The 14,585-nt window shown below is 45.4% G+C and overlaps 1 protein-coding gene across 1 annotated transcript in view; it reads right to left on the reverse strand.

Annotated features, from left to right (window-relative positions):
- Positions 1-14,585, reverse strand: part of CAPN2 (calpain 2) — a 112,333-nt gene that overhangs the window by 4,564 nt on the left and 93,184 nt on the right. Inside the window, exons 17-19 of the mRNA XM_073628334.1 lie at positions 11,775-11,843; positions 7,683-7,761; positions 5,781-5,897 (exon numbers count right to left, since the gene is read on the reverse strand). Coding sequence (XP_073484435.1) covers positions 5,781-5,897; positions 7,683-7,761; positions 11,775-11,843 — 265 coding nt within the window. The remainder of the gene's footprint in view (positions 1-5,780; positions 5,898-7,682; positions 7,762-11,774; positions 11,844-14,585) is intronic.

Below are 14,585 nucleotides of genomic sequence, written 5' to 3' on the forward strand. Positions count from 1 at the left end.
ACACCACTAATAAAATTAGAAATGCGGTCAAGATTTTGTCTTACACCTGGCTCATACTATAATACACAGTGGGGTTTATTTACTAAAGGCAAATCCACTTTGCACTACATGTGCACTTGGAAGTGCAGTCGCTGTAGATCCAAGGTGGACATGCAAGAAAAATTAAAAAAACAGCATTTTTGCTTGTACATGATTGGATGATAAAATCAGCAGAGCTTCCCCTCAGATCTACAGTGACTGCACTACCAAGTGCACTTGTACTGCAAAGTGGATTTGCCTTTAGTAAATCAACCCCAGTGTCTGCTATCTAGGATTTACAAACATCTTCTCTCTTGCAGTGGTGTTGTCACACTCAAGATGGTCATACATGTGGCAATCTTCAGTCAATTGTAACCACTTTTGAGCCAGTGAGAACTGCAGATATGAGAAACTTAGCTCCCACGAGTTCAATCACCAGAATTCAATTGTTTGTGAAGTCAAAACTGGGCAATAAATTGACAACTTCAATACAGTTTAACAGGGAAAATACTCCTGCAATAATGTATTCTAAAAGTGATTACATTTTTCTACTACTTTTAGTCAGGGGACAATCCCAACTCCCTACAGTCAATGCAAACCCCAATTTTGTGTCCATGGACGGCAGAGCTTTCTGTGCTGAAAGCACACTGCCAGCACAGTGACTGAGTTGTCAAAGTAGTTTCTACTACTGATCAGGATCCAGCAGGACTAGCTCCTGATCATGTAACCACTATGACAGCCAATCACATTGGTTCACATGATCAACAGGTCCTTCCCGGCCCCCCAAGCTTAAAGCAGAACTTTACCAATAACAGCTTGATAAAAAAATAATGTTCTTTAGCAAGGAACTATGATAACTATGCTACTAAAATTAGTGTATGCTGTAAATGGGCTTCAGCAAAAATAGCAGCCTCCAGCAAGAACACAACGAGACCAAAGCTGAAGCTCAGAGCTCCTGAGCAGCAGTAAATCTGTAGGCTGTCAGCAGATTGGCCTCTAGTGGCTCTGACTTTCAACACAGTGCAAAGAATAGAGGAGCAACTGAAGCTGCGCAGAGGAGGGTGAGACCTGTGCATTACTGGATTTTAAAAAGTATAGGCACTTATTTTTTATGTTTTACATAGCTATACCTGCAAAAGGGGTTGGCCTGAAGTGATCTATCATGACTTAAAGTGGTTGTAAACCTCAGTAATATGAACAAAACATCTCAACCGAGAGCACTAAGTGTAATTTCTGTCTGTTGCTTCATCCCTCTGCTATCAGCATGAATTGCATCTGACAAATTTTCCTGACACCAAGAGAAAAAAAGGTGACAGTGGAGGCGTCTCCAGCACGCAGCCAGTGATTAACAGCCTTAGCTCTGTTCCCGTGTGCTATGTGAAGGGGGGTGTGTCCCTTCCCTCCAATCGGCTCTCCTCACTGATGTCAGGGCACCAAGGGCAGGAGAAAGACTCTAGGACCCAGCATACCAATGGCAGGAGAAGGACTCTAGGACCCAGCATCTCCACCAGCACTTCACATGGGCCTTTATAAGGAAGCCTGCCAGTGGTTGAAGTTGCTGATTGATCTTCAGATTGTTACCTGTGTTCCTAGTTTCTGACCCGGCTTGTTCCCTGCCTGTCTCCATTTCTTCTCACCCCGGCTTGTCAAACAGATACCCTCTGCCTGCTTCTCGTGTTTGACCTCGGCTTCCACCTGACTTGGTCTGCTCAGCTTTCCACCTGGTTCCTGATCCATTTACTCTACAGTACATAGAACGCTGGGATGTGGATACTTTTAGAGTAAAGGAGATGACATTACCCACTATGGGATACATCTCCCAATCAGCCACTCCTCTCTTTGTACAGTGGGGACGGAAAGTATTCAGACCCCCTTCAATTTTTCACTCTGTTATATTGCAGCCATTTGCTAAAATCATTTAAGTTCATTTTTTTCTCCTCATTAATGTACACACAGCACCCCATATTGACGTTGGTGGACAGCCATTTTTAGGTCTCTCCAGAGATGCTCAATTGGGTTTAAGTCAGGGCTCTGGCTGGGCCATTCAAGAACAGTCAAGGAGTTGATGTGGAGTCACGCCTTCGTTATTTTAGCTGTGTGCTTAGGGTCATTGTCTTGTTGGAAGGTAAACCTTCGGCCCAGTCTGAGGTCCTAAGCACTCTGGAGAAGGTTTTCATCCAGGATATCCCTGTACTTGGCCGCATTCATCTTTCCCTCGATTGCAACCAGTCGTCCTGTCCCTGCAGCTGAAAAACACCCCCACAGCATGATGCTGTCACCACCATGCTTCACTGTTGGGACTGTATTGGACAGGTGATGAGCAGTGCCTGGTTTTCTCCACATATACCGCTTAGAATTAAGGCCAAAAAGTTCTATCTTGGTCTCATCAGACCAGAGAATCTCATTTCTCACCATCTTGGAGTCCTTCAGGTGTTGTTTAGCAAACTCCATGCAGGCTTTCATGTGTCTTGCACTGAGGAGAGGCTTCCGTTGGGCCACCCTGCCATAAAGCCCCGACTGGTGGAGGGCTGCAGTGATGGTTGACTGTCTACAACTTTCTCCCATCTCCCGACTGCATCTCTGGAGCTCAGCCACAGTGATCTTTGGGTTCTTCTTTAAGTCTCTCACCAAGGCTCTTCTCCCCCGATAGCTCAGTTTGGCCGGACGGCCAGCTCTAGGAAGGGTTCTGGTCATCCCAAACGTCTTCCATTTAAGGATTATGGAGGCCACTGTACTCTTAGGAACCCTAAGTGCAGCAGAAATTTTTTGTAACCTTGGCCAGAACTGTGCCTTGCCACAATTCTGTCTTTGAGCTCTTCATGTAGTTCCTTTGACCTCATGATTCTCATTTGCTCTGACATGCACTGTGAGCTGTAAGGTCTTATATAGACAGGTGTGTGGCTTTCCTAATCAAGTCCAATCAGTATAATCAAACACAGCTGGACTCAAATGAAGGTGTAGAACTATCTCAAGGATGATCAGAAGAAATGGACAGCACCTGAGTTAAATATATGAGTGTCACACCAAAGGGTCTGAATACTTAGGACCATGTGATATTTCAGTTTTTCTTTTTTAATTAATCTGCAAAAATGTCAACAATTCTGTGTTTTTCTGTCAATATGGGGTGCTGTGTGTACATTAATGAGGAAAAAAATGAACTTAAATGATTTTAGCAAATGGCTACAATATAACAAAGAGTGAAAAATTTAAAGGGGTCTGAATACTTTCCGTCCCCACTGTATATCTACCACATTATGGAGACTTTCTTTTGTTTTCCAAGGCTTTGATGAAGAGGGAACCCCACGAAACGCGTTAGTCTACCATTGACAATTTGCCTTTGCATGGGCATAATTAATTTTAAATGAACATTTTGTAACCTAGTTTCCATGAATACATAGTAATTTCTTTGTACTCATCTACTTCGTTTAAGAATAAATTATATCATTTTGATCCATGTGTTGGATCACGCGCCTTCCTCTTTTTTTACTCGACCTGATAACTGAGCTTTGCAGACTAACTTCAGCTGCCCAGCCCCTTTTTTTCTGAAAGCCCGGGCAAGGTTTATAAATTCTGCACTTTGGACAGCTGTAGAGAAGAGAGTGGTGCAGATAAATAGGTACAGCTTATGTATGTGGATTTGTTTCATCTCACCTGAGGCCAGTGTCACTTCACTGGGTATATGTAAGGGTGTACAACCACTTTAAATTTCAGCTTAGAGTTCCACTTTAAAGACCCTGTTAAATGGATGGTGGGGCTGTGCAGGAAGGGGTTAAATACCTTCTGTCAGTTTTTTTTTTTTTTATTACACTGTGTCCCCCTTGGGAAGATTCATCCCTCTATTTGTACTATTGTCACTGAGAAAGAAAAGGAGAGAAAATACTACATTTCGGAGTTGTCCCCGGAACAAGAGGTAAGGGAAAATCTTCTAATGGGGACACCTGCTTCAAGGATATCTGGCTATCAAGAAATTACCCTCACTTTGGGAGATTTCCACTAGCTTCCTGTTGTGTCTCTGAGACAGGAAGTGGGAGGAAATTTCCCCAACAGTACACAAACAGCAAAAAAATATATATTTTTACTCTTCCCCACTCTATCCAAACAAAGTTTGGGCTATACATATACTTTAACATGTGCAAATGCACAAACATACCGCATTTCCTATTTTTGGGGGATAAACTTTAAGTCACAGGAACTTGTTAGCATAAAAACTCCCACACTGCCCACTTTCACCGTATAGTTTTATTACTGCTAGAAAGGTCATATACAATCTGATCAGCTGTCTTAAACCCCAAGTGAACCCTCGTTATTGATTACCATTTTGCAGTTGGCTGCACATACAATAAGAAGTATGGGCTTTTTCATTTTTATTTTTTTTACAAATTTAAAATACCTTGTGCTGGCAACACACAGAAGAGCCGAGCCACTGCTCTCATGCACAGCTCTCCAGTGGTCTGACCCTCTCCCCCCTTCACACTGCTCCTATTTCCAGCACTACCCAGGGAGTGACATCAGTATTGATTAGAGCCGGGTTCTGGGAGCAGGGCCGGCCCTACCATGGGACCTGATGGAGCCATGGTTCCAGGTGGCACATTCATGGGGGAGGCAAATTGCCACCCACCAGCCAGCCTGTTCTGCCCGCTCCGCTGCGGATCCCACTCTGAGGATCCGCCGAGAAAGCTGTTCATGAGCTCTACACTTCAGAGTTCATTGTGCCACACGCTCCCCCTGTTAATGTTTGGAGACTTTCGGCGTCTCCTTTGTCCTCCGTACTGCGCAAGCGCAGTACAGGGCGGACACTATCCGATGGGGGACCTTTTTCAGCAGAACACTGGGCTCCTCACAGTGGGATCAGCAGCACTGGCAAGTGACAATCCACAATGTGTGCCAGGTGACGTGGCAAGCGACAATCCGGTATGTCTGGCAGGTGATGTGGCAAGCGTCAATCCGGTACGTGTGGCAGATGACGTGGCAAGCAACAATCCGGTACATGTGGCAGGTGACGTGGCATGCGACAATCCGGTACATGTGGCAAGTGACTATCCGCAATGTGTGGCAGGTGGCGTCGTGGCAATCCGCAATGTGTGGCGGGTGGCAAGTGACAATCCACAATGTGTGGCAGGTGGCGTCGTGGCAAGTGACAATCCACATCTGAAGGCAGGTGACGTTGGCAAGTGACACGCTCAGGGCTCCCACTGATTCTGCATTATGGTGAGTTGAACTATTTTATTTTATATAACAATGTAATAATAGAAATATTGCACTTCAATAATTTTTTTTGCGATACAGCACTGCACTGCATCGCTTTAACTGACAATTGCGCGGTCGTGCGATGTTGCACCCAAACAAAATTGACGTCCTTTTTTTCCCACAAATAGAGCTTTCTTTTGGTGGTATTTGATCACCTCCGCAGTTTGTATTTTTACAGGTCCTCTTTATACTCCTTTACATGTATAGAGCCATGACAGGTCCACTTTAGTTACCACGATATAAAATAATGGATGTGGGAGCATTTTGGTGGGCGTGATTTTTTTTTGGGGGGGGGGGGGCAGCATTTCATTCTTGGTACCAGGCAGCACAATGTCTTGGGCCGGAACTGTCCGGGAGCATTGGACTACTGGAGAGCTGGCCACAACTTGTATGAAAGCAGCAGTCTGACTCTCCTATGTGCTGCATATTGATAAACCATGAGGAAATGTGCATGTATTGCAGAGATGTACTGAATAGGTTTTTTTTCCAGACATACACTTCAATTGTCTACTTACTGAACATAATTTCCAGGCGGATGAGACATCGTACAAAGTTATCAAAGTCAATGGAGTAATTTTCATCAGCAAAGCGAGCCACAAGCAGTTGGTGGATCTGAGAATTCAGCTTGAATCCTGGGAAGGAATGAAGAAGGTCAACACTGTGCTGGGACTGAGGGCTTAAAGTGGAAGTCAATGCAAAAACGAAAATCCCTGCATCTATAGACACCACCGATCTAACACTAACCTCTCCATCCTTGTAAAGAAAAAATGAGTATAAATACCTTTTTTTTTAACCCGATCTCCAGCAGCGGAAGCTCTGCAAAGGACACGGACGACAACAGCTGTGAAATGAATGGGAAGTGACGTCACCCATAGAGTTACTTGGGGCTTCCGTTGATGGACGTGTCCTCTGCACCCGCCCGACAGCTCAGTGTGGGTTCAGAGCTTCTGCAGCTGGAGATTGTGTCGGATCAGCTTCAAAAAAGGTATGTACACTCGTTTTTTTCTTTACGGGGACGAGAGAGGTTAGTGTTAGAATGCTGGTGGTTATAGAGTCAGGGGTTTTAGCTTTTGCATGAACTTCCACTTAAACTATCATATTAGAATCACACAACTGAGAAATTTAAATTGGGACTCAGGAAAAAAAAATAGTTGACTTTTTAGTTCTTGGATATAGCGGAGAAGAGTTAGAAACTGTATCAGGACTTTATTCCCGATGGCAAGATCTCTCCTTACTGCCTGTCCTGAAGATGCAACAGGAAGTGAGAGAAAATCTCTTCCACAAAGGATTTGGGGTCTGGGGTGTATAGAGACATAGGGTTGCCACCTTTTCTTTAAGCCAAACCGAACACTTAATAATGCAGTGCACATAGCGTGCTGCAGCAAAATGTGGGTGTGGCCAAATTGCTTTTGCTGACATCATCACCCTGCCCCCCAGTGATGCCGAACCTGCTCCCAGACAGCCGCCAGGATAGTAACAGATTTGTGTGTGACTAGCTTGGTTACTTGGGGAGCCACAGCCCAGTCTAAATAATGTGTCTGGGTTTCAGGTGGACTAAAACCCGGACACATGATTCAAAACCCGCACTGTCTGTGTGACATCATCCAATCGGGTGAATGTCAACACTATCTAAAACCAGAATTTATTCAGGGTGGTATCTAGCAGTGTAGGGAGCATGGATGAGTTAGGTATGCATGCCAGGCAGTGTTATATATAGAAATGGAGCCAGCTTTTTGTGTATTGCACGTGGGTGGTCGGCTTATTAAAATTTACTGTAGTATATTGGAACCAATATAACAAAATCTCCAATAGGCTTTAACGTGGTAATGCAATGCAAAGGTCTTTTTCAATATTTTTAAATCTGCAGCTTAAATTAATTAAAATAACACTAGGTGCTTCTGCCAAGGTGGTCCTTGTTCCGGCACTGCCTGCTGCCATAGGGTGACAATGCATTGTCCCCGTCTCCTAACTGAGCTCCTACATTGTAATCTTGTTACTCAGGCATCTGATGGAGATTGCAAAGTTTCAGCACACATTATAATGGCATGGTCCAGTGTTGTCACCATCAGGAACCCCAGCCTGAGAAATGCCACACAACCTATGCTGAAGCCTATGCAGAAGATCAGCAGCACTGAGATATAACAAAGAATGAAAAAAAGTGAACACAAGGATTTTAGTTATTTTTTTTTTTTTTAAAGGCAATTATTTTTAAAACAGTGATGAATGTAATTCAGTTTGGGCTTTTATCTAGTATAGATCTAGCAAAGGCACAAAAGAACAAGATGGGATAGTATTTGCTCTTTACAAAACTGATCGTTGTCCTTTCAATATATGAAATCATGAGGAAGGTCCTGTTTGGATTTTAAACACACAGCGGTCCATCTAATCTCCAGGTCCACTCATACACATTTACTGACCTGCTGCCTCAAGGGCTTTCCTCATCTCGGTGGTATTCATCGTCCCAGATCGATCCACATCAATGCTGCGATAAATTTTCTACAGCCAAGGAAAGACACATGATTACCTCTTCCCACCAGAAGATGGCAGCACACATCCTTAAACATTACATTTGAATATTAAAGTGGCTGTAAACCCTTTACAACCACATTTTGCTACAGGTAAGCCTATAATAAGGAGGTTTCCACTTCAGCCTGTATACAGGCCCACATGTGTGATGCCAATATCATGTGACCTGGCTAGCTCTGAGAACATATAAATGTTCTCTCCAGCATAAAAGACACAACTGAGCATGTGCAGGTGGGCTACCCTCCCTGTGTTAGCTGGCCTTCCCCAGATAGACAGTGCAGGGAGGGGAGGATCTGTGCATACAGGATGAAACAGCCTTTTTACACAATACAGAGGATTAACCCCTTAAGTTCCACAGGGAGTATAACAAGCATACTATGCTGCATATACAGATAGATTTTACTGTTGTGGGTTTAGTAACACTTTAAAGTTGAATTCCAGCTTTACATTCATTCTTGCACAGTTGTACAGGTTCCTCTCCTGTACTGAAATTGCTTACTCTGATTTCCCTGCACACTGTGAGCTTCTCACAGTGTGCAGCAAGTCAGCTAGAACTCACCTCATTTCCAGACCTGAGGACGTCCAGCATCATCTAGCACTTTTCTTCCTGACCACTGCAAAGGATCCACTCCTAGTCTTTGAGTGAAAAAGGAAGGAACACCACACTGATAGAGTCATCCCTCTGCTCTCCCCTCCCGCCACAGAAGTAGAAGAAAGGTCTAGTGGTGCCCATTCTAGGGCCACCAGAAAGGTAAATAAATACATAGTCTGAAGGAAGCAGCACAGGTACCTGTTCAAGTCATGTCAACGCTGACATCAACTGCTCCATAGGGATGAATGGAGGGTCCAATTAGGTCCGCCTGCAAAACTGATAGGCAGACCTGATAAGACCGCCCATGTGAAAGGGGCCTTATCAAGCTGATTACAAACAAGTATCACATATTGTATCATTTAAAGCAGAACTAAAGTCAAATTAAAGAGTCTTCTAAAAAGGCAGGACATTTACAGCAGGAAAGACATGTAATGTCTGTTCAGCAATAAAACAAACTTACCTGCTTTCCTCGCAACAATTGTCCTCTCAACAATGTACACCGAGCTGCGCATGCACAGCTGGAAGACCGGCACCAACAAGGGACCTTGCAGACATCAGACCATTGAAGAGGCAGGGAGTATCTGTGGCTTTAGTTCCGCTTTAAAGTGAACAGGTAGGAAGTGATATCATCTAATCACCAACACCATATGCATCTGTAAGTGTAAAGTTCACACTGCCTCAACCTGAAAGTCACACAGCTTGCGGTGAGACTTTGCCAGGCATCTTCCTGGCTACTTGAGTACTACTTTGATAGAAGTATAGAATAGAGGTCTGATAGAAGTCGCTTTCAAGTGGTGCAGGAAACTTTTCTAAAGTCGGAACAGTAGTGCTAATTAAAGTGGAGGTCCACCACCAAAAAAAAAAAAAATGCACCAAAAATTACCTAAAAAAACTGGAGGTATAAATAAATAAATAAATAAATAAATAAATAACTCACCTGAAATGGCTGTTGCTAGGCAATCTTCCTAATCTGCCTCTTCCTACGCCTCGGTGATGTTCTGTCTTCTCGTCCCGCGCTGTCTTCTGGGGAATGGGGCGCAGTGTGTTATGGGAACTGTGTGTGTTCCACAACACATCGCATCCCATTCACAAAGCGCTGCGCGACTCGCACTCCACTGCCTGTTTCCCTTAGTTAGGATGGCGGTGCTGGAACCCGAGAGCCGAGGGACGGGTCGGCCTCGGGTGAAGGACAGGTAAGTCTGCTTATTTAAAGTCAGCAGCTACAGTGTTTGTATCTGCTGACTTTTACATTTTTTTTTCCTGGCCGGAACCCCGCTTTAAGACAATTCTCTGATACGAACATTGAATTTGACGTCATGCGACTTGGGGTCCCACAAGTCGGATCCCAGGTCCCAGTAGTGTGAACCAAGCCTTAAGAGCATGACATGCTTGAAACTGTTGCTATTACTTTGTATCCTGGACACATGAAAATAAAATAAGTGTGTTGCATCTACCTGTCTTGAATATATCTTGGCATCCCTAGGTATCTTCAGTTTAAAAGTGACCCTGTGGTGACACTGCATCTGTTATTTCCCTTTAAAGCAGAATTGACAGCCCTATTCTTTACAGTCATTGAAGCTGCCATCTTAGGCAGGCCATAGACGGTGCAAATTTCTTTCCTGCAACTACGGGTTGACAGGGGAATCCCTCCTGATGAGCCATTGTCTGCTTCTGGCGAGGGGGGGGGGGGGGATGCCAGCCCCACTGAAAGAAGACAGTGATTATTGCTAGCGATAATCGCAAGTGAATCCGGCAGGCTGGTTGTACCCAAGTTGATCGATCAACTTGGTACATTCAGCTAATCTCAGCCGGTTGATGCTAAACTGGCTGAGAATCAAACCGTCTATTGCCGGCCTAAGCCTCTGTTTGATATGCAGCTGCCATGGTGCTGCACGTCATCAGTTATGACATTTGATGGGTTGATAGATCAGTTGAGAGTACAATCAACTGTGGCAGTTATGGTTCATGCCATATGTTAGGTAAATTTAGTAACTTGTTCGTTAAATAGCTTAGGTTTGCCTCTGTTTCAGCTTGGCTGACGTTGTGTGTGTTTCCATACTGACCGGTGGGTGTCGCTGTTACCACTGGCCAGTGTTGGAAAGGCAACGCGTTGAAGCGTATGGATGCTCTTCTGTCCCGGGGACAATTCGGTGGAGGTGGTCCTCGGAGTTACATTCTGGGCGAGGGTATTTATGGGACAGACGCCATATTGTGGGGTTTGTTTTACAGCCACCTGCTGGCCCTCCTGGCCGACAGGTATGCGTTAGAGAGCAATCTCGTGGTCCTCCGTTCCGGAGGCCCACGCCGATGCGGCGCAGGGGTGGGTCCAGAAGCTTGTCTGGGGCCTACCACAGCAGCCAAGGAATGGTCCGGAGCTGTCTATCCAGAAGGGAAGAAGCTGGACAACCGAGGAGATCCCAGGGGAGGACCCGACATGGAAGGATCGCGCAGCGTGTTGGTCTGGAGAGGGGCCTGGTGACTCGGTTGGAGGAAGTATCCTAAAAAGTAACTATACAGCATAGTGTTGCCGGGTTGGCTTAAAGGTTCAAGCACTGTGACTGACGTTCTTTGTAGAAAACCAATACATCCTGTGGCAGAGGATCGTAAAGGTTTATCCCAAATAAGTCTGTGGCAGAGATTTTTGTTCATGCTACGTACTGGCTGCTAGGCAAGTGAGAGAGGCCTATCCAGGCGAGCAAAGAGTGTGTCCCACGAGGGGAGCGCATCCTATTGTAATATCCAAATTCTACTAGGACATTTGTCAAGAACCTTATAAGAAGATATTTGAGTTTCTTCTGCGGTTTCCCTTCTGCCTCTTTCCTGCTACTTCCTTAATAAATTGTTTAATAAAGCATTGAAAACGTATTCAAGTGTTAGTGCGTGTATCGTCCAGAGGTAAACTCAACGGAACCCTAGACCCGGTGCCGGTAAAACAGAGGGAAGGAGAGTGAAGGTAACAAGCCCGCTTAAACCAGCAGCTCCACCGAGAGTTGGTGCTACATTATGATCCTGAGAATTTTAACTTGCAGGAAAATTCTTTTGAAATCCCATTCACAGGTGACAGTGGGGCTGATTACACTGCAGCATAATCTCCAAGGCTGTTTTGGCCTTCTTATGGACTTCTGTGTAATTTGGGCACACTTTGCAGAGGATGCAGCAACATGCGTCCACAAAGGCATTAATTCCCTGCAGCATAACTGGGCTTAAAATCCATGGGTAATACTGATACCTGCAGTTTTTCAACACTAAATGTGCCCTGTGTGCAGGATATCAATGCAATGGGCACAGATCAATAGAAAGTAATGGAGTTTCACTTTATCATACATTTTCTTCAGTTTGTAAAACCGTTCATACGCAGAGCTCCATAAAAGAACTTGTGTACGAGACTTACCTGGTATTTCTGAAGTTTGGACCAGAGGATGTTAAATTCTTTTAAACCCAGCTTTCCTGATCCATCAGACTGTATTATTGTAATAAGTTAAAGAAAGCTATAAAAACACAATCTCATCGGCTAATATTATTTACCCTAAAAAAAAATAAAAAAGCTTCTGCTTTTGTGAACTGCTACTGGTCGAGTTCAACAATCTCCCGTGTTCCTGATAATCTTCTATGGGATCATATAGGCCCCTTTCACATGACAATCCCACTTGGATCCGCCTGTCCCTTTTTCAGGCGGATCCGAGCAGGCCACCCATTGACTCCTATGAGCAGGGGGGGTGTCAGCGGAGATGTGTCCACTGACACCTGCCTACCATCTGGTCAAGACAGACTCAAGCGATACGTTCAGCCATCCATCTGGCGGATCGGATAAAAATGGACATGCTGTCCGTTTTCATCTGATCTCCCCATAGGAATCAGCGGGGCTCTGACAGGTCCCTCCCCGCTCAGTGAGCAGAGATGGACCTGTCATCCGCCGGCTCATCGGAGATCAACGGAGCGATCTCCCGCTGAGCTGGCGGACCCTGCTGAGCGGATCCGTCCCTGTGTAAAAAGGGCCTTAAAGGGCAAGTCAAGTGAACATCTGACTGTCTCCCAGGGGATCAGGAAGAATCCCCCCCCCCCAAACATATACCCGCTGTAGCAAATTGGACTATCAGATCAATCCTTCTGGGCCTGTTCAATAGTCTTGCTCCAGACATTGCTGACATCGACTGGCGTATGGACCATGCCCACAGATCCCTGGCTCCTAAACCCCCAGCGGGTGCTAGGCCTCGTGATATCGTGGTGAGATTCCACTACTATGAAAGTAAGGAAGTGTTCACCCTGGCAGCCCGCAACAGATCTCACATTGATTACAAGGGGGACAGAATCCAAATCTTTAGCGACCTCTCCCCGATCACTCTGGCAAAAATACGCTCTTTACGGTCTATCACTCCCTATCTCCAACAACACAAGATTCCTTACTACTAGGGCTTCCTGTTCCATCTCCGTCACGAAGGATGGAGTTCAGCACGTCCTTCGAGACCTGCAAGAAGAGGACTCCCTCCTTAAGAATCTGGGCCTGCCACCACTACCAGTGGAAGATGGCCAGCCAATTCCCACCACTCCCGGGCCCCCACGGCCCCTTCCCTGATCTGGAAACCGGTGAGAGGAAGAGGAGTGAAAGCCTACTCCACGCCACAACGCCCCCGGCAACCAACCTGACCATCTGTGAAATGATCTTGATTCTTCTCTTGGGGTTCCTACCCGGTTACCCCTTACATGGGTTTGATCTTTGATTTTTTATGTCCTCTCCCACTGAGATGCCTTGCACCGTTTGCTTTTGTTTCTAGATAACTCATAAAAGGTTTATAAGGAGACTCTTGCTTGCTCAAGCCAAAGATAGAGCGGCTTAGCGGGGCACATTTCCTCGCCCTCACTGAAACTGCCTTGCTCCCCTTCTTGTCCTTTGACTGCGGTCGGGGACCCCTGAGATGCTATTGCTTCTCAGGCCTGCAACTGTTGTTCCTGTTCTACCTTTTTAGGCCACTCCGGCTTGCTTGTTACCACGCTACTGATCTCTGCCCAGTTTTTTGTTCCTAAGGACCCTTTTGTTTTTTTAATTTTTTTCTTTTTTATTCTCATTGTTATTGTGTATCTTTTGCCTTCCAGGTTACAGTATACTGTTTTGTTAGATCCCATACCATAGGGGTATTACTCACTGCACTAAGGGTACGCTGGCTTACTAATTTAGCCCACCTATGGTTCTAAAGATATTGTCCTATAATGTGAAGGGTTTGAACTCCATCAAAAAATGATGGCTGGCTCTGAAGGAATTCAGGACCTCCGGCGTGGATGTGATCCTAATTCAGGAGACACACTTCCGAGCCAGAGGTTCATTAAAATTAACTTCCAAACACTTCCCGGTATCATATGTGGCATCGGACTCATCTGGCAAGGCTGGAGTTGCAGTGCTTGTCAGACGCTCCTGTCCTCTCCAGATTCAGTCCTCTCACTTGGACCCGCATGGTCGATACATAATACTGCAATGTATATTCATGTCTAGTCCTCTTACTCCTATGAATGTTTACGCACCTAATTCGGGTCAGCTTAAATTCCTCACTGAAACATTTGATCTGTTGAAACGCTTCTCTAGGCCCTTTATGGTTGTAGGGGTGATTTCAATGCTATCCTTTCTCCTACAAGAGATAGGAGATCTCTATTCCAAACTAAGCTACCTCTCCCAGTGTGATCACTAGCCTCCTCCTTCTGTCAAATGATATAGGCTCACCATCTCTTTGATGCCTGGAGGATAAAACACCCCACCAGCAGACAGTTTTCCTCCCCCCCCAAAAAATTTTTCTCCAGGTTAGACTAGTTCTTCCTGACTGCCCCCCTTCTGGCTAACACGGGATCTTCTGATCTGGGCCCTATCACCTGGTCAGACCATGCTTTCCTAAGCCTAGATCTTTCCCTCTCCACTGCTTTTCCCAAGTCATGCCACTGGAGACTCAATGAGTCTTTATTGAACCACCGTGATACTAAAGGAAAACTTCTCACGGCACTAACCGAATACTTTCAACTCAACGCAGGTTCTGTCCCCAGTCCGTCCACTCTTTGGGAGGCTCATAAGGCCTTTTTCAGAGGGCAATGTATTTCTGTGAGCTCCCGCAAGAAGAAAGACACAGCCTTTTTAAAAACCTCTTTACTAGCCAAACTACAAACTGCTGAGCATTCTTTGGTGCTCTCTCCCACAGTGGCCCGGCTGAGGGCAGTAACCTCG

This window comes from Aquarana catesbeiana, linkage group LG04, assembly GCF_042186555.1.
Source record: "Aquarana catesbeiana isolate 2022-GZ linkage group LG04, ASM4218655v1, whole genome shotgun sequence".
Lineage (NCBI taxonomy): Eukaryota > Metazoa > Chordata > Amphibia > Anura > Ranidae > Aquarana > Aquarana catesbeiana.